Source organism: Crotalus tigris, unplaced genomic scaffold (genome assembly GCF_016545835.1).
Source record: "Crotalus tigris isolate CLP2741 ecotype Arizona unplaced genomic scaffold, ASM1654583v1 scf7180000024369.3102671, whole genome shotgun sequence".
In the NCBI taxonomy this organism is placed as follows: Eukaryota; Metazoa; Chordata; class Lepidosauria; order Squamata; family Viperidae; genus Crotalus; species Crotalus tigris.
In genome coordinates, this window is record NW_024100539.1 from 1,745,204 (window position 1) to 1,769,773 (window position 24,570).

The 24,570-nt window shown below is 41.9% G+C and overlaps 1 protein-coding gene across 2 annotated transcripts in view; it reads right to left on the bottom strand.

Annotated features, from left to right (window-relative positions):
- EPC2 (enhancer of polycomb homolog 2) overlaps positions 1 to 24,121 on the bottom strand; it is a 64,222-nt gene extending 40,101 nt beyond the window's left edge. The window contains exon 1 of one of the 2 annotated variants that reach the window (XM_039327908.1): positions 23,711 to 24,121. In XM_039327908.1, coding sequence (XP_039183842.1) covers positions 23,711 to 23,863 — 153 coding nt within the window. In that variant the 5' untranslated portion in view covers positions 23,864 to 24,121. Of the gene's footprint in view, positions 1 to 13,317; positions 14,645 to 23,710 lie in introns of those variants that run through there. The other variant, XM_039327907.1, reaches the window with a different exon arrangement.
- Between the last annotated feature and the right edge of the window lie 449 nt (positions 24,122 to 24,570).

A 24,570-nucleotide genomic window follows, 5' to 3' on the forward strand; every position in this document is an offset into this window, starting at 1 on the left:
GGAACGCCACCTTTAGCGACAGGTGTCGCAAGGAAACGGTCGCCAATGGTTCAAATGGTGACCGAGTGAGTGCGTGAAGGACTCGCGGTAGTTCCCAGGACGGGTACCTGTGAATTACTGGAGGTCTGGTGTTATAGGCGCCCTTGATAAAGGCGCGGATCCTGGGGTGGTGAGCTAAGGGAACCGAATCCGTGCAGGTGAGGAGGGTGGACAAGGCCGCCACTTGCCTGCGGATGGTCGCGGGGGCGAGGCCTCTGTCTAGTCCCTCCAAGAGGTAATCTACTATCTGAGGGATGTAGAGTTTGTGTAAGTCAAACTGCCGTTCCCTGCACCAAAGGCAAAAATTTTTCCAAGTGGAGTCATAAATGCGGTTTGTTGCTGGACGGCGTGAAGCTTGAATTATGGTAATGGCCCCGGGAGAGAATAGTTCCTATGCCATTATCTGGCGCTCAACTGCCAGGCGGTCAGTTGTAACCATTGGGGTTCCGGGTGACTGATGGTTCCCTGGTGTAGGGACACTTGATGAGGGGGAATGTTCCATGGGGGCGACTGAGACAGGTTCATCAGGTCGGCGAACCACGGTCTCTGTGGCCAATATGGTGCTACTAGGATCACTTCTGCCCGCTCCTGAATCAGCTTTCGGATGACCGCCGGTATGAGTGGTAGTGGGGGAAAGGCATAAAGCAGACCCTGAGGCCACTGAGTTCTCAGAGCGTCCGTCCCCTCTGCTCGCGGGTTGAAGTAACGAGAGTAAAATCTGGGGAGCTGGGCATTGTCTGATGATGCGAACAGATCGAGGATCGGGTACCCGAACTTGCGGGAGATGTCTAGGAACAAGTTCGGGTGTAGCCCCCACTCTGAAGGGTCCACTGTGGTGCGGCTTAGGAAGTCCGCTTGCTGGTTGTTGACCCCCGATATGTGTTCTGCTTTTAGTGACTTCAGATTGGGCTCTACCCAGCTGAATAGGAGTCGTGACTCTGTCATGAGGGTTTTTGATCTGGTCCCCCCCTGCCGATTGATGTGCGCCTTGGCTGCTACGTTGTCTGTTAGGACTAGAACGTGGTGGCCTCTGATTCTGTCTTTGAATTGTTGCAAGGCTAGGTGGATAGCCCTGAGTTCTAGCCAGTTGATGTTGTTTCTCAGATCCGTGGCGGACCAACGTCCCTGTACAAACTGGGAGTCCAGATGGGCTCCCCAACCATACAGACTGGCGTCTGTAGTGATGGTAACTCTGACTGGTTCCTTGAAGGGTGACCCCTTGGTCACGGCCCGAGAGCACCACCAGCGTAGCGCCCTGCGGATTTGTGCCGTGACCCTGACTAGGTGGTTGGATGCGCTGGTGTTCTGCCGTTGGTACGGGAGCAGAAACCACTGTAGTTCCCGTAGGTGGAGCCTGGCCCAGGGTACAATGGCTATGGCCGATACCATCTTGCCCAATAATTGGGAAAGTGTTAGTATCGGAACTGAACGTTGCCTGTGAACCCAGCGAGCCAGTTCCCTGATGCCGGCCACCCGGTCTTGGGAGAGATAGACCATACAGTTGGTTGTGTCTATCATGGCCCCCAGATGCAGCAGCCTGGACGAGGGAACTGTCTGGCTCTTCTGAAAGTTTACTGAGAATCCGTGTAATTGGAGGACGCGAATGACGGTCCTTACGTCCGCCTGAGCTGTCTGTAGGGATGTTGCTTGGATTAGTATGTCGTCTAGGTAACATTGGACGCGTATTGGGATTTTTCTCAGTTTGGCGGCTACCGCTGCTAGTATCTTGGTAAATACCCTGGGTGCCGAAGATAGACCGAAGGGGAGAGCTCTGTATTGGAAGTGTTTTCCCCCGTAACAGAAACGTAGGAACCGGCGGTGGTTTGGGTGGATGGGGATGTGAAGGTAGGCTTCCGTGAGGTCTATCGATGCCAGGAAGTCTCCTTCTCTGATGCTTCCCAGGATGGACTGAAGGGATTGCATCTTGAATTTTTTGTATGTGATGTAGCGGTTGAGGTTTTTTAGGTCCAGGATTGCCCTCCATCCTCCTGAAGTCTTTGGAACCACAAAGAGGATGGAGTAAAATCCTCTGCCTCTGTATTCCGCTGGGACCGGTTTTATTGCTTGAATGTCCAACAGGTGTTGGATGGCCTCCTGCATGAGTTTGCGTTTGGTGGGGTTCCTGGAGACCGAGCAGTTGATGAGTCGGTCTGGGGGTGTGACCAGGAACTCCAGGGACAGCCTGGACTGGATGGTTTGTAGTACCCAGTTGTCCGTGGAGGTCTGCTCCCACTGGTGGAAGAAGTGAGCTAGTCTTCCTCCAATGGGTAGGTCTATGTAGGAGTCATTTTGTCTTCCGGTACGGACGACCCGTTCCACGAAAGGGTCGTCTTGACTGGTTTTGTTGTCTGGGCTGGAACCCCGGTCTGTCGTAGGGGCGGCCGTACGGTTTGTTCTGCCTGGGAGTGAATGGCTTGGGTGCCTGACTGATAGGCGTGGTTGTCGGTTGACGAAAGGACTGCCTACGAAAGTAAGGTGTGGTACGTTTGTCTGACCTTTTGTTCAAGTGTGCCATGACCTTCCGCTTGTCTTTGTTCTCTACAAGATAGGGGTCCAAGGCCTCCCCAAACAGACCGTTGCTTGAGTAAGGGGCGGTCGCTAGCCGCCACTTAGCCTTGGTGTCAGCTTGCCAGTGTTTTAGCCATAGCATTCTCCTGGCAATTATGTTGGATGCTATGGATCTGGATGAAAAAATGGCCGATTGGAACGTTGCGTCTGCAGCGTATTCCGTGGCTGCTACCATCTTAGCCAGGTCCTGGTGTGTTCGTATGTCCTCCATAGGAACTATGGTTTGTAGTTGTTGCAACCAGATGAGGGTGGCCCGGACAAAAAAGGAGGCCGAGGTGGCTGCTTTGATGGCCCATGCCGCTGTCTGGTGGGTTTTGCGAAAGGCTTGTTCCCACTTTTTGTCATCTGCCTTAAGGGCCTCCACTAGGTCCCCAGCCATGGCTGTCTGGGAGACCAAGGGGGTCCAGGCTTCATCTACTTTAGGAATTTCTAAGGCCTCATTGAGGTCTGTGGCAGTGCTGTATAATTTTTTGTCCGTACCACTCACTGATGGGAAGGAAGCGGGAGAGTCCCATGGCTTCTTGATCCCTTTCAGGAAAATGGCGGGGCAAGGTATATGGTGTTGCGTTGTCACCTTTTCTACGAATACGGGTCTGGATGTGGTGGCCGGTGTCGCTTGCGGCTGAGAAAACTGATCCGTCCCCATGTCCGCAATGGCTGTGGCCTTGCGTAGTATCGTGAGGAAGCGGTTGGGATTAAATAATCCCCCTGAGGGGGGCTCAGGGGGAAGTTCCTCATCCTCTGACATAGAGATCCCAGGTTGATCCTCCTCTTGTGGTGAAGAATAACCACTCATGGAGGACTGGGCCGGGGAGACGGGTTCCTGAATGCCTGAGGACTCTGAGGGGAGTTCCGAGTGTGGCATGGCTGAGATGGAGGGCCCCTGGTCGTGGTGGGCGGAGCGCTGTGCTAGGGCTCGGTCCACCACTTTGGTTAATAGGGCCTCTAGCCGTCCATCTGCCCAGATGTCCCCTATGTCATTACCTTTGGGTGTGGTGACCGCAGGTGGAGAGTTGGACTCAGTGGTTGTGCCTGCCGCCGTGGTTGTTTGTTGGGCTGATGTAGATGGCGGGTCCAGTGGTTGCGGTGTTCCTGGAATGGACCACGCGCTCTGGGTTGATGTGGATGGACCCAATGGTAATTCCATCTCGGTGGCCGCCATTTGAACCAATTCCAATTGGGCCTGCCTCTGCGCTCTGGAGAACTCCTTCTCCAGGGCCTGGTGCCTACGGCTGGCTTGCTTTTCCGCCAACTTGGAGGGCCTCTTGAGCGAGTGTTTTGTCTTTGCTTTGCACTTGCCTGCCGCCTTCTGGTCAGAATGTGTGTTGCAGCCGTAATTGGGAGGTGGAGGGGTCGTGCTCATGGATTGAGGCAACGAAGGTCCCTCCATTCCGCTTGAGCAGTCCCAGAAAAACTGAGAAGATGCTCAGGCAGGCAAGTATTGGCGGGAGCGAAATTGGAACAAGTACCAGGACTGTTCCCCTGATCACCCGACCACAACAAAAATATTCTCTCTGGGCTAAGGTCACGGTAGCTGAGGGAGGTACCGAAGGCACGTTTGGAACCACTCTTTGGGTTCCGCCCGGAGGCCTTAGGTGACCAGGCAACGTGCACCAGTAGAAAAAGGAAAAGGGAGGCAAAAAATATCAGTGGCGACCTCAAAAGGGTCTGTAGGCCTGACTTAATACACAGCAGGTATCAAATGGCGGTCACCTAGAGCGGAATTTATTCTTATTAATACTATTACTATTATACTAATAATAGGAACAACAATAATAGTAAAATAATAATAATAATAACAACAACAACAATAATGGTGATGATGATAATATTGTGTGTTCTGTCTTTAGGCCTGTTGGCCCTGCAGTCGCTTAATTTTTAGCTTTAAAAAAAATTTTTTTTTAATTATTATTATTATTATTATTATTTTTAAAATTTATGTATCTATTTTTATTATTATTATATTTTGTCCTATTATTATATGTGTGTATCGGGGATGGAGCGCTGGTTGTGTGCTCCTATTCCGCCTCTATCAGTGATTCCAGATATGATGTAGAGCTTCCTTAAGCTTGGTTTGCCTTTCTCTGGCAAGAGATGGCAGCCACAGCTCGTTTCTCCCTGAAAAAGGGCTTTGCAGATCCCAGGAGGGTTCTCTAGCCTCCGTTTCTTGGTTGGCTTACTCCCTTCCTGTGCTTTGTTTCCCTCTGAAGATAAGCTCCGCAGCCTCCCAGAAGCTGCTTGTGCCCGGGGATTTAAATTTGGCGCGCTGTGACGTTTTAAGGTAATCCCAGCCAGGGATTGCCTTTGTTGTCTGAAAACGGCAACTAAAATGGCGCCCACGGTTGCCCTGGGCTGCTAGGGAATCTCCGATGATCCGAATTCAAGTTTGAATCCGGACCTGGAGATTGTTATTTTTTCCCCCAATTTGAGGAAAAAATCCCTTGGAAGGTTGGGGAGAAAAGCTCAGCAAGTGGTCTCTGCTGATGCCTTTTTCCCCCCCTTTTCCACCTCCAGAGCCCTGGGGCTGACTGGGATCCGTGGGGAGTTTTCCCCCCCCACACCCCCTTTTTCAATTTTAATATAGGATCAGGGATGATCCCAAGGAAAACTTAGTGGTTGGGGAAAAGGTTCAGCAAGTAGTCTCTGCTGATGCCTTCTTCCCCCCCTTTTCACCCCCCAGAGCCCTGGGGCTGGCTGATATCTGTGGGGAAATTTCCCTCCCCACCAATCCCCTTTTTAATTTTAGGTTTGAGATCAGGACTGATCCCCAGAAAATTTTGTGGTTAAATTCCTATAGGTGGAAAATATTTTTTTGGGAAGGGGAAGCCAATTATCAAGGGATAATCAATCAATGGATTTCTTGTCTAACCTGATAAGCTGAGAGCCACGCCAAAACGAGTCTTCTCCGAGCAGAGACCAAGTTAAGAATGGACTCCACAGGAAGTGGGGGCGTGTCAAGCTTTGGCTACTTGGTCTCAAGAGCAGGCAGACAGAGAAAACCCATCCATGGATTATCCATCTCCTGTACTGGAGAAACTTTAGTTACAATTGCTGTAAAACTCTATGTTGTTTTAATTTTCTGTTTGGAAGGTCACAATAGCATTTTTATATTATTTACAAATTAACATCATCTTTATATTGTTTAATCATGTATCTAACAACTGTAAATAAGTCATTATCATTAAGAAAAATATGAACTTTTATTACTTATAGCAATCTCCCTGTATACACCGAATTTTGAGAATATAGTCTCAATTTTAAAACTATTCTTGAACCAAAAATACATTTCTTTACTTTCCTCTGAATATCTCAAACAGCAAATTCCATGGTTTACTAAGCTACCTTGTAACTGAAAAGAATCAAATAATAAAACAAGTCCATAAGTAATGCAGACCCACAGCCCAGTTCATTATAGCGGCCAACCATAAGGTGTTATAGTTTAGCATATAACAGGCCTATTCTTGCTAATGAGCCAATAGTTCACATTCATCTAATGAAATTAGAACCGAGCTTTCTCCAGGCCTCATCCAATCATGTAAGCATTATATATATACACAGCTTTGACTGAAAATGTATTTCCAAAAATAACTCTGAATCTAAATGGAGCTGAGCATTCTTAGAAAGTGAAAACAATTGGTGAAAGCAATTTCATATCAAAGCATTCCTAGCTTCTCAAAAGAAAAAGACAATTAAAATAGGAATTTCATGGTAGGCTAGATGGGGAAATAGATTGCCGGCATTTTACCCTCATTATGAGAATATTATGCTTCAAGTAAATGACAACATTAAGCAAGTTTCTGGTGTGGTTTTTGCATGCATTTTATATGGAGGAAGTGAATGTGCTACTTGTTTTCCACAATATCCATATTTTGTTTGTGTCCTGTGTGTCCATGCTTATGTGTGTTTCTATAAGCATTATTTTAATAAAATATATTTTTTTTGTTCTGCTTTGGGATATTGAACACGCCCAACCCTTCTTTTAGTCAATATAGTATCTTGGTTATGTTTTTTCTCTATGCACCGTAAACATTTGCATTTATAACCTGAATAACTACCATAGTAGTCATTTATGAAAACCAACTACACATTAAAAGAATTGTGAAGATGCAGCTCTGGAACAACATAAACCCAGAAAACTGATTGATGGCATCTGTATGTATCTCTACAATGTGGGTCTTTCCCAACTATACCAATATGAAATTGCAAAGCCTATATACAACGGCAATCTGATTGGCCACACACAACATCAAAATTCAGCATATACGATATATTCTTCCTTACTAACAGTAAAATACAAAGACAGAAACAAACCAAAGCAAAGAACTATCAAGGGACATGCATAGCTAATTTAAAAATAATGATTTTATGAATACTAAAATAAAGTGAATGCTAAAACGATAAGGCTTAGAATGAGGCTTGGCCCTCCTTTTGTTGATAAAATGAGCTCAGTGAGAAGCCTATGATACAGCCAAAGCTATTTGCTGATGGAATGAAAAATATGGTTGCCAATCTGTACTCTCCTACTGCTTTCCCAAGAGAGAATCTATTAAAGTTGGTGCAGTGGTCCAGTTTCAAAGGGAAAAAAGTGATTTGGAATGCTGTGGGTGTAGTTAAGGACATCCCCTTAAACATATCCTTTCCTGGGATCCATTGTGTGAAGTCAGCTTCTTAAGGAATTGCCAACAGGTGAATATGATCACCCGCATGTGTTCCTAATGAAGTTTTCACCTTCAAATCTAAATTGTCACACAATTCTAGAACCTGTAACAAATGTAATGTCAACTCAGATCTCCTTATTTCTAACAAAGCGTGACTAAGTAGAACATTGGGTAAAAAGCTATTCTCTTTTTAAACATACAACTAATGAACAAACATTGCTCTACTGTATTTACAAATTTATACTATGCTTTATTTCAAGGTTTTTATTAAGTGTCCTTTCTTGACATCTACTAAGATTGTAGATTAAATAGATCCAAAATTACAGAACAGACTAAAAAAGTGCTTTAATTCTGAAAGATTTTTGGTAACACAGACCAAACCTCAATATAATTATATTATAAGGTATTAGTTAAGCAAATTATCATACAGACTGAAACATACCATATATGCCGGCGTATTAGGCGACCCGGCATATAAGACGACCCCCGTCTTTGTCGCCGAGCCGCATTCCTAGAAGTCGTCTTATACGCCGGAAACTACCAATATTTCCGGCGTATGACGACTCGGCTTATAAGACGACCCCCGTCTTTGGCGCCGAGTTTAGTGCTTGCGGAAGTCGTCTTATATGCCAGCATATACGGTATTAATCACATAATATACTATTTAATTTGCTCAATTTCAAGAAAAATAAAACTATTTTTAGCAAATCAAATAATCCATCAATATAAGGCATTATCATAAATTCCAAGCAGTAACATTTTACAAGGGAAGTACATATAACATTCTTGGTAGAGAATTTAGATTGAGAGGACAGTATGTTCACAATCCTAAACAGTATGTTTATCCAATGTTCAATGTATTAAACATGATAGCAACATCATTTCTTTACCAAAATAAATGCACTTTAGGGTATGACAATATTCCTTCAAACATAGGAAATGAACTTGGTCAACTTGACTGATCCTCCAATATCAATGCACATACTAAAACAGAAACTCTTAATAAAAATATTTGGCTAGAGTCATTTATCCAACACACTAATCCAGCTAGACTTCTGATATGGGAACTCTTGAGTTTTATGCTTCCTTCCCTGCCCTACTTTATCTTTTTTTCAATAAATCTTCATTTTTGCTTTTCAAGCTGGCTTGGTTTCCTTTTACATCATTAAGGAAATATGTACCCCTATGCACCTAAATATCTAAAACCTTATTTTCTGAGCTATAAAGAGAAGGAATATGAGGTAGACTAATCATACCCCAGAGATTTCTTGGTATGCAATTAAATATGCATGCACATGCATAGCCACTTGACTCCAGCTTCTTTGCATGAGAAACACCTCGGGAGTAGCTTCCTAAGAAGATGTGCAACCCCTGCAAATAACACAACTGCTTTAAAAATTCAAAATAAGAGTGCTTAATACGTGAACCAGCACACTGAGAAACATTCCTTCTGAATGTTTTCCATAGCCCTACCAACCTTCTATACACGCATACAACATACATAAGCCTCTCTCAAACCCATTAAATGCATGCATCTACCATTTCATCAAGCAGAGGTAACAAAAAATAAATAACATGTAATGAAGTAAAAGAAATGGACAATAGGCTGCATGGAAAGAGAAAGCTACTAACAAAACAGGATGGAGATGAGGTGAGGTGAGGGGAAAAAAGGGAACCAGATGTGACTAGAGACAAGAGAAAAGCTATAAAAATAATAATAAAAAAATAAATTAAGTAAGCAATCCTTCCCAAACCATGACTAACATTTTAAAAACCTCTCTGCTTTTTAGCAGCAATGCCTGCATCTCATCTTTTCAACTGTTTCTTTCTTTTATTCTTCCCAGAAAGGTAAGATGATCCCTTCCTTCCAATTAGCAGGCAACCAAAAAAAAACCTTGAACACAAGGTTACACCTGTAAGTATCACTTAATAAGTTCCACTGAGTTCTGTGTCTTATTGCCTGGTATTTATAAATTACTGCTATACAGAGGATGGATCTGTTTAAACTAGCATGTGTGAATTGATGTAGAACTCTGAAAGAAATCCTAGAAATCCTTTCTCTCTTGTTTGCAAAGAAAGGTTGACGGAGTTCTTAACAAGGAACTGCAAGTACAAGGAAACATGTGCATGCCTAATTTGTATTAAAAACCTATTAAGTACAGAATAATTCCTAGGGAAATAAGCTTATGAATTCTAGACTCTCCTGAAGAGAAAACTTTCTATTGTAAAAAGTCAGCTTCTACATAGGAAGGGTTAACTAGAGAATAATAGAAATAGCTTTTTGCAGTTCTGTTTCTCTTTTTTTAATCTAAAAAAAGGCAAACAAAAATAATTGATGAAAAAATATATCAATAAATGAACAAAGAAGTTATGTCCAAAATAACCCAAAAAGTTATTTTTAACATAAGGAAAAGGATTTTAGAGAACTTTTTTCAATCTCTGAGTTGAGTGCTATTTTGTTAAATATGCTATAAAAAAAGAGGGGAGAAGAAAAACTACTACAAGATATAGGTTTGATTTCTAACTTTCCCTTTATTTTGTTCCAACTGATATTTAATATTTATAAACATTTAAATTTTTTCATGTCTAATTTCACGTCAATTCTTTTTCTCCTAAATGCTTAAATCTGTCTTGCTGCATGCTAAATAATATGTATGGAAGCCATTCTCGCTTAAATTTGATCAAGCTTGTGATGAATATATGTGGATAATTTTATCATTACTACACATTCTCCAAATTTAAATTCCATCAGTAACATTACTAGTGTTGTGTTTGTTAGATTTATCCTTGCGGCCATGAACATGCATTTTAATAAATTGTGTGTGGGGGGGGGGTGTTTAGGGGATTGTTGATAAATCTTGGAATTAGGATAGCTTGGAATTAGACCTAGATAAAACAAAAGAGGTTTCATTTGCAATTCTAATATCTGTCTAGTGCTTCTTTCCAGTACTTTTGAGTTTTTTTGACATGTCAATCACTTATGGTAAAATCTTCTTTCTGTGTCATGACATTTCCTGCATCTGTTATTATGTGATTTGTTTATTTTGGCAATTATTGAAGGGTTAGGGTTAGAGCTTTTATACCAGTTTTCTCTTGAATTTTATAGATTTGTTGCATAGTTTTTCCCACTGTTTATTGTGACTGTTTCTTTGAACTTTTGTATCCATTTTATCATACATTTTTTTATTTGTTCTGTCTTCATAAGACATCTAGGTAACAGTGTACACAAACACAAACCCCAATAGGTGGTCTTGATTCTGTATGAGCATTTCAATTCATTTTTCTAGAAGTTCTTCCTCTTTTTTGAGCCCAGTTTTTATTCTTCCAACAATGTCTAGGTATATTTTGGGCTCTGCCAGGTAATTCTTGCTGTATATTTATGGGATCTGAGTGGACCACGTCTGCATTTGTAAAATTATCTCTAGGATAAAAAACATTTAAATGAGAGGGTAGCAGTGAAATGTTTGAACTTATTTTTCTCACAAGTTTCCATAATTTTACTAAACTCTGTCTTATGTCCTTTTAAATTTTGTTCCCCTTTACCATAAACATCTATCCTTTTCGGCCATTTTATTCCTGCTACCTAATCTTCACTTTTCAATAATATCTCATAGTGTAGTTCAGTTCTTCAATGCAAAACAAGTATATTTAAATCCACTAATATGCAAAGACCAACACCAAAGTAAAGTAAAAGTACTGTTTTTATAGTTCCCGGTAGCAACTAAAGGTAGCATTTATACTTCAGGAAAATGACAAATTCTGTGAAATGCAACACAGAAATAAAATGAAAAAAGTGTGTTAACTTGTAAATTCTAAACCTGTGCAAGAACAGTGAAAAGGGTAATTAGAAAGCAAAATATTATGAATGAACAACTGTATTCGTTTTTCAGTCAATGAAGAAAGTTTGACAGTTTTCCCAGGTCAACTCCACCCGCGTGAGTATGCACATCTGTTTTACTTGGTCAGCAAATCTGACAAAAGTGTTGTCTGTGCTTGCACATAAATGCAGGTAAACCCAGGAACCCTGAAGCAACTGCACTGAACCTTCTGACAAAGGGATGCTTTGCTTGCCTCAACATTTTAAGGAAGAGTGCTTTACTTGCACCAACATGCTTCTTGAAGCATTCCTTATAATCTTTATAAAGGCATAGTAAACCCCACATAAAAAAACAGGTGTAGAATGATGCCAAAAATTCTGGATCTTTGACCTTAGTTTTGCAGTGTCTTTTATAAACCATGTTACTAATTTAATCTCTCTCTCTCCCTCTTTCTTTCTCTCTCCCTCTCTCTTTCTCTTTCTCTCTCTCTCCCTCTCTATTTCTCTCCCTCTTTCTCTCTCTCCCTCCCTCTTTCTCTCCCTCTATCCCTTCCTCTTTCTCTTTCTCCCTCTTTCTCTCCCTCTCTCTTTCTGTCCCTCCCTCCCTCCTTCTCTCTCTCCGATCGGAGATCGATTTGGAAGTACGGAGGGAAGGGGAGTAGCCGAGGGCTGCACGTGTGACCTTGAAGCGGCCATTGGAAGTACCAATGCTGCTCCAGCCACGCTCAAGCCAGGCAGAGTGGGCGATGGGAGAGGAGCGAGCCAATCGCCTTACCAGCAGCCGGGACTCCGGTGCACCTTCCCAGCCAGCAGGGCCTATGGTAGTGCCAAGTTTGCACGGCTCCCCGGGAAAGGGACTTCCTAGCCACACTTCTCAGGGGGTGGGGCGCAGAGCCAATCAAGAGCCCCGCGAGGGGGCAAGCCTGCATGAAGAGCCATGCCCTTTCTGTGGGGGAGGAACACAATGAGGGAGCCAACCAATCGGGCGGCTGGTCTGAGCTGAGCCAGCGATCGCCTCGAGCCGCCGCCGCAGCCCGATGAGACCGCACTGTGCCCGACAGGCAGCACATAATGGCCAGTGAGTGCCGGACGGGGGGGTCATGCTTGAGAGGTGGCTACTGAGTGTGCGGCACCATTGTGGCTGTCAAGCCCCGTGGGCTCGACATTCCTATGAGGGAGGGGGCACACGCAGCCGGACGCCGATGCAGCCGGACGCCATAAACACCACACAGGAAGAATAGCTGACGGCAGCTTACTGGGTGGCGTGCGGGACTCCGGTGCACCCTAGGAAGGCCCGCTGGCGCCTGGTTAGAGCAGCTGGCCGGCACTCCATTGTGGCAGGCTCCGGTGGGGATTCCCTGGCGTCATGGAATGTGGCACAGCAATATCACCAATGGGTAGGACATCCCGAGGAGGCCGCTGATGCCCGGTTGAAGCAGCTGGCTAGTGTTCCGTTGTAGCCGGCTCTGGCGGCAGGGATCTCCCACAGCTTGCGGCTTCTGCTGCAGTGCCCGGATCGGTTTCCCAGCGAGTGGGCGTTGGAATGTTTGATCGGGATCAGAGCTCAGCGAGCCCGGAGCAAGGGAGCAGCCACCCCCACCCACGGCTGTCCCCCAAGTCACCATCAGATGTCTATCACGGGCAGCTGGCCTGAGCAAACGAGGCGCCGATCGCCTCAAGCCGCCGCCGCGGCCTGATGAGACCGCACTGCACCCGACAGGCATGTAGTGGTCAATGAGTGCCGGGCAGGGGGTGGCACTTGAGGGGTGGCTACTGAATGTGCAGCACACTGAGTGTGCAGCACCATTGTGGCCACTTCGATCAGTATCGGGAGTGGGGAGTGGAGAGCTGAGCTCAGTGAGCCTGGAGGAAGGGAGCAGCCCCCTCCACCCACAGCCAGCCCCCGAGTCGCCATTCTGATCAGCATCAGCAAGACAAATGTGGGCCTCGACTCCCACCTGCTGCTGTGGGATAAGTCCTCCGGGAGGGTGCGTGCCGTCTGGCCGCTTTGCTTTCCCCTCTGTAAAGCCGGGCACCTCAGGAAGAGGAGAGGGGGGAAAGACTCGAGCCCCCGGAGGCAACGTGAGGGCCATTAGGGGTATCGCAAGCTCACGGGAGGGGGGGAGAGGGAAAAAATGGAAGAGTGAGGCCGCGAGAGAGAGAGAAGGGGGAAAGGAGGGGGCAGTTGTGAGGTTGGCGCTCAGGGCCGCGATGCGAGCAGTCTCAAACACCTACCTGCAAGTGGATGGCTCTGTCCCCTTCAGGCTCGCACTTGCTTCTGAAGTAAGAAGGGGGGAAGGGCGACACGGATCCTACATGAGTCCCTGGGGAAGGCGGGGCTTCACTCTGCGCCTGCGCTCTTCGCGCGCCCTCAGTAGGGTTCCTGCCGGCCGTCGCCAAGCAGCATGTTTTCAATTTGAACAAGCAGGTGAACTGGGGAGGGGGGGAGGAAGCCGACGCCGCAGTGGGAAGGCGACACCGCGTACCACCAGCCAGGTGGTCGCGTACCACTAGTACCACCGGTTGAAAAGCCCTGGTATAACAAACCATTAATATGGGGATATTCCCACCCTTCCCCATATCCTTATTTACCCTATCCTTTCCCTACCCTATAAAATCTAATAAAATATTTATAAAAATATACATATGGGGATATTAAAAGTGGTTATGGTTAGCAGGAAATATCTTAGTCTTTCTTCCTCTCCAAAAAATCTGCTGTTGCACAGGTGTTAAAGGGGAAAATCACCAAAAGTGCAGACAATTATTATGATTTGTATCAATTCTAACTTCAGACACAACCAGTATCAGGGGATCCTCTCAACTCTCAGGGGAAGGTTTTCTAACTACACCATTGGACTTGCAGCCAACCAGAGCTTCAGATACTATTCAAGGCACACTTTTTTATGTATACTGTGATTCTTGTCACTTACATATAATTAATCTAACAATAAAATATGGTAAGGAACATAAAGGAAATAACTATGACTAAACAATAACAGTTTTTGCTTTAAGTTGCTAAGTCACTAAGACATTTCTGAAAGGTAAAGTAGCAAGTACACATGGGTTTTTTTTAAAAAAATGAAAACAACCAGGTATATTGTCAGCAATTAGAATTTGCTTCACCAAGTAATTACGTTTTTACCACCAGCAGATAAAGGAATAAATTAAAAGAATATAGGAAGAATGACTGGAATATACATACAAAAGGGAATTTGTATTGCAACAGATTTCATTATTTATTCTCTTCTGCCTCCCTTCTGTGGATGCTCATGCCAACTACAAGATCTAAGTTTGGGGCTCTTTTTTGAAGTATTAAAGGGCAAAGCAGATAGATTACTTACACCCCAACACTGAACATTCTGCTTATGGCCATTCAGTGACATTACTGCCATTGCAACTCTTATAGGACGTTTCTATTTTTTTTTAAAGTATAGCTCCTACTACAAAAAAGTTGCTCACTTCATTCTTACAGGAATGGTGTTTTCCATACATTACCTACCCTAGCTGGTATGTCTATATTTCATTCTCTCTTCCCAAGCGTTATTTTTCATAGAGAATATTAATACAACATTTCAAATACCTATATATGGCATAAATATATCTATATGCATATATCTACAATCTAAATGATACATTTTTGTTAAAAGTTCCCTGTAAATTGCAATGCTGATTTAGGACTCAACATTCATATATAAAAGAATATAGTTCATATTTTATTGTTCTATTTTGTTTTCACTTTGTTTAAACTTCCTTTTTATTTCTTCATTTTTTTATGGGTGTGAGACACCTAGAGTAGCCCCCTGGCAAGATAGGTGGCAAATAAATAATAATATTCCTCAAAATGATACTAGAATTCTGCCACAATTTTAAATCACATTTCAAAACTGATATGAAGGAGTTTGGTGAGGAAAAATCATAATATTTGCTTATGTAAGTTACTACAGCAGATGTCTTTAAAGTATTAGAATAAGCTCATCTAATGTAAGCAAGAAAAGCCTATAAAATATATTTGTGTGACTATTTTTTTTTTTCATTTTGAGGGGGCAGTTTGTGGGTACAATTGCCAAAGAAAAGTATATAATGTGTTGTGCACAACATTTCATGTTTGTTTTTAAAAGGGTGGATGGGTAATGTATATCTCAAAACATCCTGATATATTTGTTAGAAAAAGGAGGTAGGGACAAAGGAGGATGGTACCACTGTATCTACAAAATGAACATGTTATGACATAATGTGTATTACACACACACACACACACACGTAGGAATCATACAGCAATCTTCCAGAGGAATCTAATTTTTACAATGAAAAATGAACAGGGATGGAAGAGCCCTTGAAGGTCTTCTAGTCCAACTTTCCTTTGCAGCGTAAATCACATTAGCTCTATTCAATGATATATTTGCTATCAAAGTATTTTAACGCAATAAGTACTTCTTTCACTAGAACAAGGGAGATAATTTTCATATATTTCTCTCGTTTTTACATTGCCCAAATCTTCTTTAAATCAATCAGAAGATATACTATAGGACAAATTAATAATTTTTGCCAATTCTTGTTCCACTGATGGAAGTTTCCCATTATCAAACAGCTTTATAAGATACAGCTGTTCTCTCACACCCTTCATCTCCAAGGTTTGATTTTCTATGTATTTACCTCAAGGATATTATCAATTTAGATGTTCCCAACCAAGTCAACACAAACTGAGTTTCTCACAGAAGAGTTAATATACTAATATTATACACCAAGCATTTGGTTGTAAAGAATTATTAGCAATATGTAAAAATAGGGACTGTGGCTATGAATATGCATCTACAGTATATTTAAAATTTTAAATAGAGCCTGGATGAGAACTGAAATTTATAGGGAACATTCATCCAGCCCTCTCCTTCCAAATTTCTTAACTTCAGCAATTTATTCCTCAACATGTTTTGAGGGGGTGTACTTTCATTTATATCTACTTTTAATACACTTGGTTTGTCAAAACTTTCTTCCTCTCAAATACTTTTTACCAGAATTTAAGACAAAAGAATCCTTCTAAAATTAAAATGACAGACTTTAGACTTCTGGAGTTGCTTCATTTCTACATGCCATATTTGATGGTACTACAATCAATGTATCCAAAAAGTATGCTGACATTTAACAATTTGCAGCAGATCCTAATAATATCAAATTGCAATTGTATTGTATTACAATTTTCAGCTGTCCTTATTTTTAATAGACAAATCTTTAATCATCTGCAAATTATTGTAGGAATAGGTTCCACCATATTCAGTGACACTTCTGTGAAAATAGGCACATACATTTGACTAATTACTTTAAGATTTAACAGTATTATTTTTTTACAGAAATTGTATAGGGAATGCTTCTATGTAGAGTATTGGCTTTTTCTTTTAACCCAATCCACCGAAATAACTGAATTAAATCATTGGAACTACATTTCCAGTGGAATGTTGACTTAGGTTACATTAGATGCACCAAAATTTTCCATAATATACCATTCATGTAAAAGAAGTAACCTCTGACATAATACAGACAGATTGGCAGATGTCATATATTAGCAAAATTGTATATTGTAAATGTTGCAGATAGTCAAAGTAATGGCTTACTCACATAATGTTCTATTGGAAATTACATGGTGGTGTCTAAGCCAGATCAAATGTAACTTTTTTATTTTGTCTAGGGTTCATATAATACATAGTGCCTGCAATATCCACCTTTCTTGATCCTGTTTTCTGAATCAGCAAGATACTGTATAGGCCAGTGATGGCAAACCTTTTTGAGACTGAGTGCCCAAACTGCAATCCAAAACCCACTTATGCATCGTCATGTGCCGGGTGGGTGTGGTCAATTGCCCATTGGGTGGGCATGGCTGCAGTGGTAATGGCAGACTGGGTGGGACTAAAAAGTTCAATCAATCAATTCCAACTTTGCAAGGTCTTTTTTTTTCCCGCGAGGTTGAAATTGACTGATTGAACTTTTTTTTTTTTTTTTTTTGCACACAGCGGAGGAGACCTAAAGCGAAAAGATTTTATAAAACCCAGCTGAAGGCCTAGGACTGGGACGATAGTGCACGTGCCCACAGAGAGGACTCTGAGTGCCGCCTCTGGCACCCGTGCCATAGGTTCACCACCACTGGTATAGGCTAAACTGGTATAGCACATTGGTTCAAGTGTGATTGGCTGGATTATTAATTTTATGGGACACTTTTAGTTTAACCCATTTAATTTAGCTAAAACAGAAACTAAAAATTAAATTCAAAGTGTATACTTTTTGCTGGCTTAGCTAATCCTATCAGGTATCTTTAATCTTAAACTAGTGTTTAATATGGAGCTCCAATTCCAGTTAAGATTAGCTGTAGTACACACATAACACATTATTCTGGTTAAAACAAACAATGGAAGAAAGGGGACAATTGAATATTTTATGATGGCTCCCTGAATGCTTTTAAGAGATACTGAAATTAGAAAAGCTTTATTTCTATATGTGCCTGGGGCCAAATAGCTAGCCTTCCTTTCCTTATCATCATAATCCATTTTGGACAGCTAGGAAGTAATTAAGGATGGAATAATGAGAGCCATGGATCTTCAGCTCTTCTATCAGGTCAGTTCTCAACTGAAAGGAATTCATGATTGGGATCTGGCTGACTGGCTATATAGGGGTTCAGCAATTGATCTGAAACTCTACAATAATTATTTTCCTATATGACATGTAATCTCTTCTATATTTTAAGAGCCCAATGAATGAATGTATATAAACACATTTGCTAAGTTAATAAACCAGCTTGTCTAATCTTCTAATTGTATCAATATAAGCAGAGACACTCTTATTTTCCTCCCAAAACTCTTACAATATCAAATTATTGGGCTAGTCAAGAGCAGTATTTTGGTTCTGTTATCTTAAATTGCAAGCAATACTACAAATTTACTATTCCACTTTATATTTTTATTTATTTATTTATTTATGGCATTCATCCTTACTAATTTATATTATCCCAGTAATTTTGCTCACAACAGTCCTTTGAGCTAAATAGAAACAGAAATATAGAAAACTAATGGCAGAAAAAGACCCAGTGATCCATCAAGTCTAACCTTAGGGGAGAGGGGTTAAATTTATTTATTATTTTATTGTTTTCTTTCATTTTTATATTTTTATTTTTTATTAATTTTTGTTGGATGTTAGATATGTGTTTATCCCAAATATGTTTAAACTCAATTACTAATGAATGTCCCACTACCTGCATTGGAAGTTCGTTCCAATCTTCCAATACTTTCTGTGAAGTAATATTTTCTAACATTACTTTTGAACTTCTCTCCTGTTAGTTTGAGGTTATGCCCCCATGTTCTTGATTTTTGCTCAACACTGAAAATATAGCCTTCTAGAACCTTATTCACACCCTTAATATATTTAAAGGTTTCATTTCGGAGCCATGGTGGCGCAATGGTTAGAATGTAGTATTGCAGGCTAAAACTGTCGACTGCCAGGAGTTTGATCCTGATGGCGCTCAAGGTTGATTCAGCCTTCCATCCTTCTGAGGTCAGTAAAACGAGGACCCAGATTGTTGGGGGCAATAGGCTGATTCTGTAAACTGCTTAGAGAGGACTGTAAAGCACTGTGAAGTGGTATATAGGTCTAAGTGCTATCGCTGCTGCCTTTTCCATTCTGTCTTTCGAACTGTAACATATTCAATGAATTTATATCCAATGGATGAATTTATAATGCAATGGGAAACTGAATTTAAAAATTACACTTTATTGACTAAATTTACATATATTAAATCACAATGTGCTGAATAACTACAATTGGTGCATTCATATAGTCCTTAATTTATGACAACAATTGAAACCAACATTTTTGTTGTGAGGCACCACTGACTGGACACAATTTTATGACTGTTTTTATGATGGTAGTAAAGCAAGCCATTGTGATCATTAAGTGAATCATGTGGTTAAGCAACTCACATTCCATCAAATTAGAGTTTTTGCCAGAAATGAGCAAAAAAAATGCAAACTGCAGTTATGTGACAGTGGGATGCTGCAACTGGTTGTAAATGCGAGTTGGTTGCCAAATGCCAGCAATGAGATCATATGGGGGGGGGAGTCATAACTTTGAAGATAGGTCATAAGTAACTTTTTAAATGCCTGTTGTAACTTGAAACAGTTAACTATATAACTTTCTAACCAAATAATCTTTGGTTACAAAATATGTGACTCTTGACTATTGATTTTCACCAGCAGAATAGATTACTAAAATATATGGCAACTTCTGAACGTATTAATAGGAATGTATGTACTTTTAAAATTTTTGAGAAAATGGGTTGGCAATGTACCATCTTTTGATAAAAAATACAATAATCTCATTTAACAATCGTAATTGGGATCAAAAATTCCATCACTAAGTGACAGTTGTAAAATGTGGTATCATATTACTGCATTCTTACAGCAACAGTTGCAGCAATCCCTGCTGTCATTCTTAGATGAAACCCATATGATTGCAGCATTTTGCAGACACATGATCACCATTTGCAATCTCCAGCCAGCTTCCCCATTGACTTTACTTGTTTGAAAGCAGGCAGAGAAGACCACAAATGGTGATCATGTGACTGAGGAACACTGTGGTCATTGTAATTGTGAGCCAACTGTCAAGTGTCCAAATCAGAATTTAGTGATCATGGGGATGCTGTGATGGTCACAATTACAAAGAAACAGTTGTAAGTCCTCTTGTTCAATACTGTCATAATTTCAAATGACTGCTTAACATGACCCACCTGTACAGTCAGGTTAATCAATAAAATAGTACATTAGATTAATACATCTGAAAAATAACCTTCCCCTGTCTAAATATAGCCAGCTATAGAATTCATTTATAGTGAACAACTGAAAAGTTCATTTAAAAAAATGTTAAACCAGAACCTTAAAATACAATTAAAATATTATAGAAAACAAAAAAATGATTGTAGTAGTTTGGGGTTATGTAGATCCTATTTAAATTTAATTGGGAGTACAACCCATAGCTGTGTCTGGATTTGCCAAAAAAAAAGTTTTCCTTATTGTCTAGCAAGGGAAAAAAATACAAATAATTTTTTTAAAGGATGTGAAGCTTTTCATTAGAAAAGGCTGCACTTTTTAAGTTTTATTCATATAAAAACTAACAATACCTGTAGTTTTGTTATTTTGAGCACATCAAATTTGCCAACATACAGTTTCTATACTGGGGAAGGTCTGTGTTAAATTTTGGGCAGATAATTGAATGATACTTGTACAAAAGGAATTATTTTAAAAATGTATGGCCCTCCTAAAAGCAATGAAGCTCTGGAAATGTCAGAGTCAAATTATTATTTGATTTTTGTTTTCCATAAAATCAGTCCATCAGTAAACTAGATCATCTAACTAACGCAGCTCACAAAATACTGTTATGTTTATACAAGTACTCACAGTAAGACCGAACAACAAAGTAGAATGAGTCATAAAACTAAGGATCTTCAATTTGCAAGATGCTATGGGCAATTAACCAAACTACTGTAACAGATCAAGGTCACTTTGAATTGAAAGCAGGTGTTGGTTACTGAATCCAGTATTCCCCTCCTTTCCTATTATAGCTTTTTTTTTTAAAAAAAAAGGGGGGGGAGTTCTCCTTCTGAAACACATCTAGACTCTATAAATCAGATGGTTTTCTGAGTTTGTGAAGGTTTAAAAGCAGGAAACAGGGAGAATCATCTATTCATCCTGGCTAAATAAAATATTCTAATTTATGAACTAACCTTCATTAAATTCAATGCCACATTCCCAGTTACTTCATAATAATCCTGTTTCATATTCTCCCTGTCAGGCCTATGAGTATACTGTACATAAGATACACCATGTATTTTTCTCAAAAAAACAAAAAGACAAAACAACTCAATGAGAATATAATACAACTAAGTATAGATTTTTTTTAAAAAAAAAATCCCTTCATTTGCTATCATACTGTTACCTGGATTAACCTGCAAGCCAGAAATGAAGTCTGCCAAATGATACCAGTTTGTCTTGCTTGTGATTTTCATTGATGGAGAGCTATTTACAGAGGATCAGGTGCGTTTTAAGAATCACCCTGCTGAAGAAGGTACCACTCATGCAATCATGCATTTGGTTCTCCACAAGACTCACTTGGACACCCTTGGAAACTCCAGAAGTAGGACATGAAAGCTGTTAATAACTGAGCAGTTATTTCCTACAAACTGGTACTGAGAGGCAGATCGCTTTGATAGCAGAAGGAATATATAAGCCATTATGACTAAAACATAAGGTTTGATTTTCTCAAAATCTATTTGGACAACCACCCACTGAAATCTATAGCCCAGCAGAGTAGACTTTTTCTCTGGTAATTTGCCATCTGATCCTGTTGATTTTTTTTTTCCTGACAACTACTCACAGTAGAATAGGCAGAACAGTGGATAGAACTCAGTAGTCATGTCTGGAGAAACTTTCAATGAGAATAAACATGAGTGATTCAGTATTTACTTACTTTATATAATCTGCTTAATAAATTCATAGAGTATTTAAAACAAAAATACGCTAAAATACTTCAGAATAAATGCCAGATACTTTGGGTACTTCAGAATAAATGCCACACACTTTGGGAATACTTCTTAGTACTTTCCAGTAAAATTAATGGATTGTGATGAAAACATCCTTGTATGCATTTATTAGTTTGTATGCATTTCAAAACAGCAAAAAATGTTAGCATACATTATGGCAATTTTATTTAAATTGCCTTATTAAAATTACATTCATAGATCACATTTTATATCTAGTTTAAGATATCTTTAACACAAATTTAAACTAGCTATTTAGACAATTCCACTTTTTGCAAATTAATAATTTTACATTTGAGTGTTATTTTGTTTTCAACTAATCTGTACAGTGAAAAACAAAATCAACAAAAAGTGTAAATATTACAGTTTGCTTTACAAACATATTTTAACAAAAAGCTAGTAATGAATTAGCAACATTAAAGCACCACTTTAAAATTCATAATAAAAAAAGAGAACACTTAGGATATAACTACAAGCTACCAATCAAGGGCTACAAAGCTGTCTATTTTAAAAGGCTAATGAGAAAGCCAATCACAAAGAAGTGCAGCCTTTGTTGATGTTGACAACCCCAACCTCTGAAAATCCAATCAAATACAATGTGGGCTGGCAATGAGGCGGAGATATCTTTTCATTGAAGAAATTCCTAAGGACATTTACTATGAATTGTGTATGCAAACATCGCCATGTTACGAGCAATTTGTGCATAGTAAGCAAAAAATAAAATGTCAGAATATATAAAGTCCAGTTTTTAGGGCAAAGAACGCACTGTTCACCCAAGCAAGAGGACAGAAAACATTTATTTTCTTTAGAGATACTTAAATACAAACATTGCACAACAGTCCATGGAAAAATGACACATACAGCTTTAAAATTAAATTCATAATAGGATAAAATGTGACATAGATTAGTACCATGTATTTGCAGCAAATTACAAATACCTTGAAGAAAGATATTTCCAAGGCTTAAAGGAAAATATTCATTCCCATTTGTTAGTGACATCAGACAAGCTAGTCCCCTGTTAACTGATCTCAAGTTATAATTCTATGGACACATATTGGCCTTTAAAGTATTTCTCACTGAAACGTACAGGTCTGTGCAAAACTAATCATAGCTAAATTTACCCCCCTGTAAGCATACATAAAGATTTCCGGATGCCTAAGCAAAGAATTGCATTAGAACGCTTGTCTCACGAGTGAAAATAAAACACCCCAGACATGTTAGTTAACAGACAGACGTAAGGTTATATAGAAATTCAAAATGTTTACTTTGCATAGCCTGACCTGTACATTAGCCAAAGCAACTGACAGCTTAAGCCCATTTCCCTAAAGCATGGCTTGGAAAAGCATAAGATGTCAGACTAAAAAAATAAAAAATTAAAAAATGCTTAAGCCCCAAGACAAAAGGGCACAGCGTTATTTCATTAAAATGTAACGGGCTCAAGACTTTGCTCGCTTTCCCCAAACGTACGATTGCCACTTTACGCAGTCGAAGAGCTACCCCCACTGGCTGCTAAAGGAGCCGCCAGCTTCAAAGCGAACCGGAAAAAAAAGGGCAAAGTCTGTCTTATGAAGAATTGATGCCTTCAAACAAGGACCCTCCTTCAATGGACAATTAGGACCTCTAGCAGCCCTCCAGTCCAAGTCGCAGAGCCACGGCTCAAAATCGAAAACCGACCGCGGCGAAAGACAAGCTCCTGTAACAGCTCACAAGACAAGTTCCGGCAATAGCGGCCGGCGCGCACACTCTTCCATTCAGGGACGCCTTTTGCGCTTCCCTCCAGTTACGCCAGCGTAAGGCCTCCCCCTCTCCCCCCCCCTCCTGCTAATCAAAACACTTCGCGAGTCCTGGGCAAGCAAGAAGATGGCGGAGCAAGGCCCCGCTTACGGCGACGGAGGAGAGTTTACGCTGCGCTCTTTACGTAGGCCCCATCGGGAACGTGGGCCGCTGCGGCGGGAAGCGTGCGTAGAGGCGCTTAGTGAATGCCGATGGCCTATTTCCCGTGAGGGGAGGGGGACGTCTGATAAACAATGGTGGGCCCCCCCTGCGCGGCTCCCTTACCGATTCCTCTTCCTTTTCCATGCCCGTGGGCATCTGCGGCACGGCACGGTTGATGGAGACGCAGTCATTGAGATCGGGCATGTCCTTGCCGCGGTAGATAGGCAGCGGTTTGGCGGCGTCTAGCGCCCGGGCTCGGAAGGAGAGTTTGCTCATTGTCTCCCCCTCACAATAACACCCCGGGGCCGGGCTGGGGGAGGTGGGGGGGCGAGGGGGACCCTCACTACGGCCTCACCGCCGCCTCCCAGCCGCTCCCGACCCCGGCCCGACACACCATGGAGAGCCCCGCCGCCCCGGAACAGCTCCTTCGAAGAGCCGCCCGCAGCCCTAGATCCGCGCCGGGGTCGCTCGATCCGCTCCCTGCGCCATGGCAAACATGGCGGACATTAACCAAAGCGGCCAGCGATCCCGGCAACCAACGCGAGAGCGGGGAACGTGGGGGGGGGAGAAGAGGAGGAAGGGAGGGAGAGCGAGCGAGCGAGCAGGCAGGCAGGCGGACGGGAGGGGGACGGTAGAGCGAGCCGGAGGGAGGGAGGGAGAGAGAGAGAGAAGGAAGGAGCCGAGGCGGCTGCGTGCGCACTCCCAGCCGGCAACCAGAGGCGAGCGAGACCTCTGCTTCTCTCGGGCGCCCTCCCTTGCCCCCCTCCCGGATCGGCTGCTGAGGCGGAAATGTCGCCCGGTCGGCCCTGCGCCCGAGCCTCTCTGCGCGCCTCCCTTGAGCTCCTCCGAGGGGAAGAGGCCGTGTCCCCTCGCCAGCTACGTTGCCCCCTCCCGCCCTGAAGGTCTTGCACAAATACTGCTCGGCTGCACACCTGGTCCTGAGGATGATGTGGGAGCAGGCTACGCCCACCTCACCTCACCAC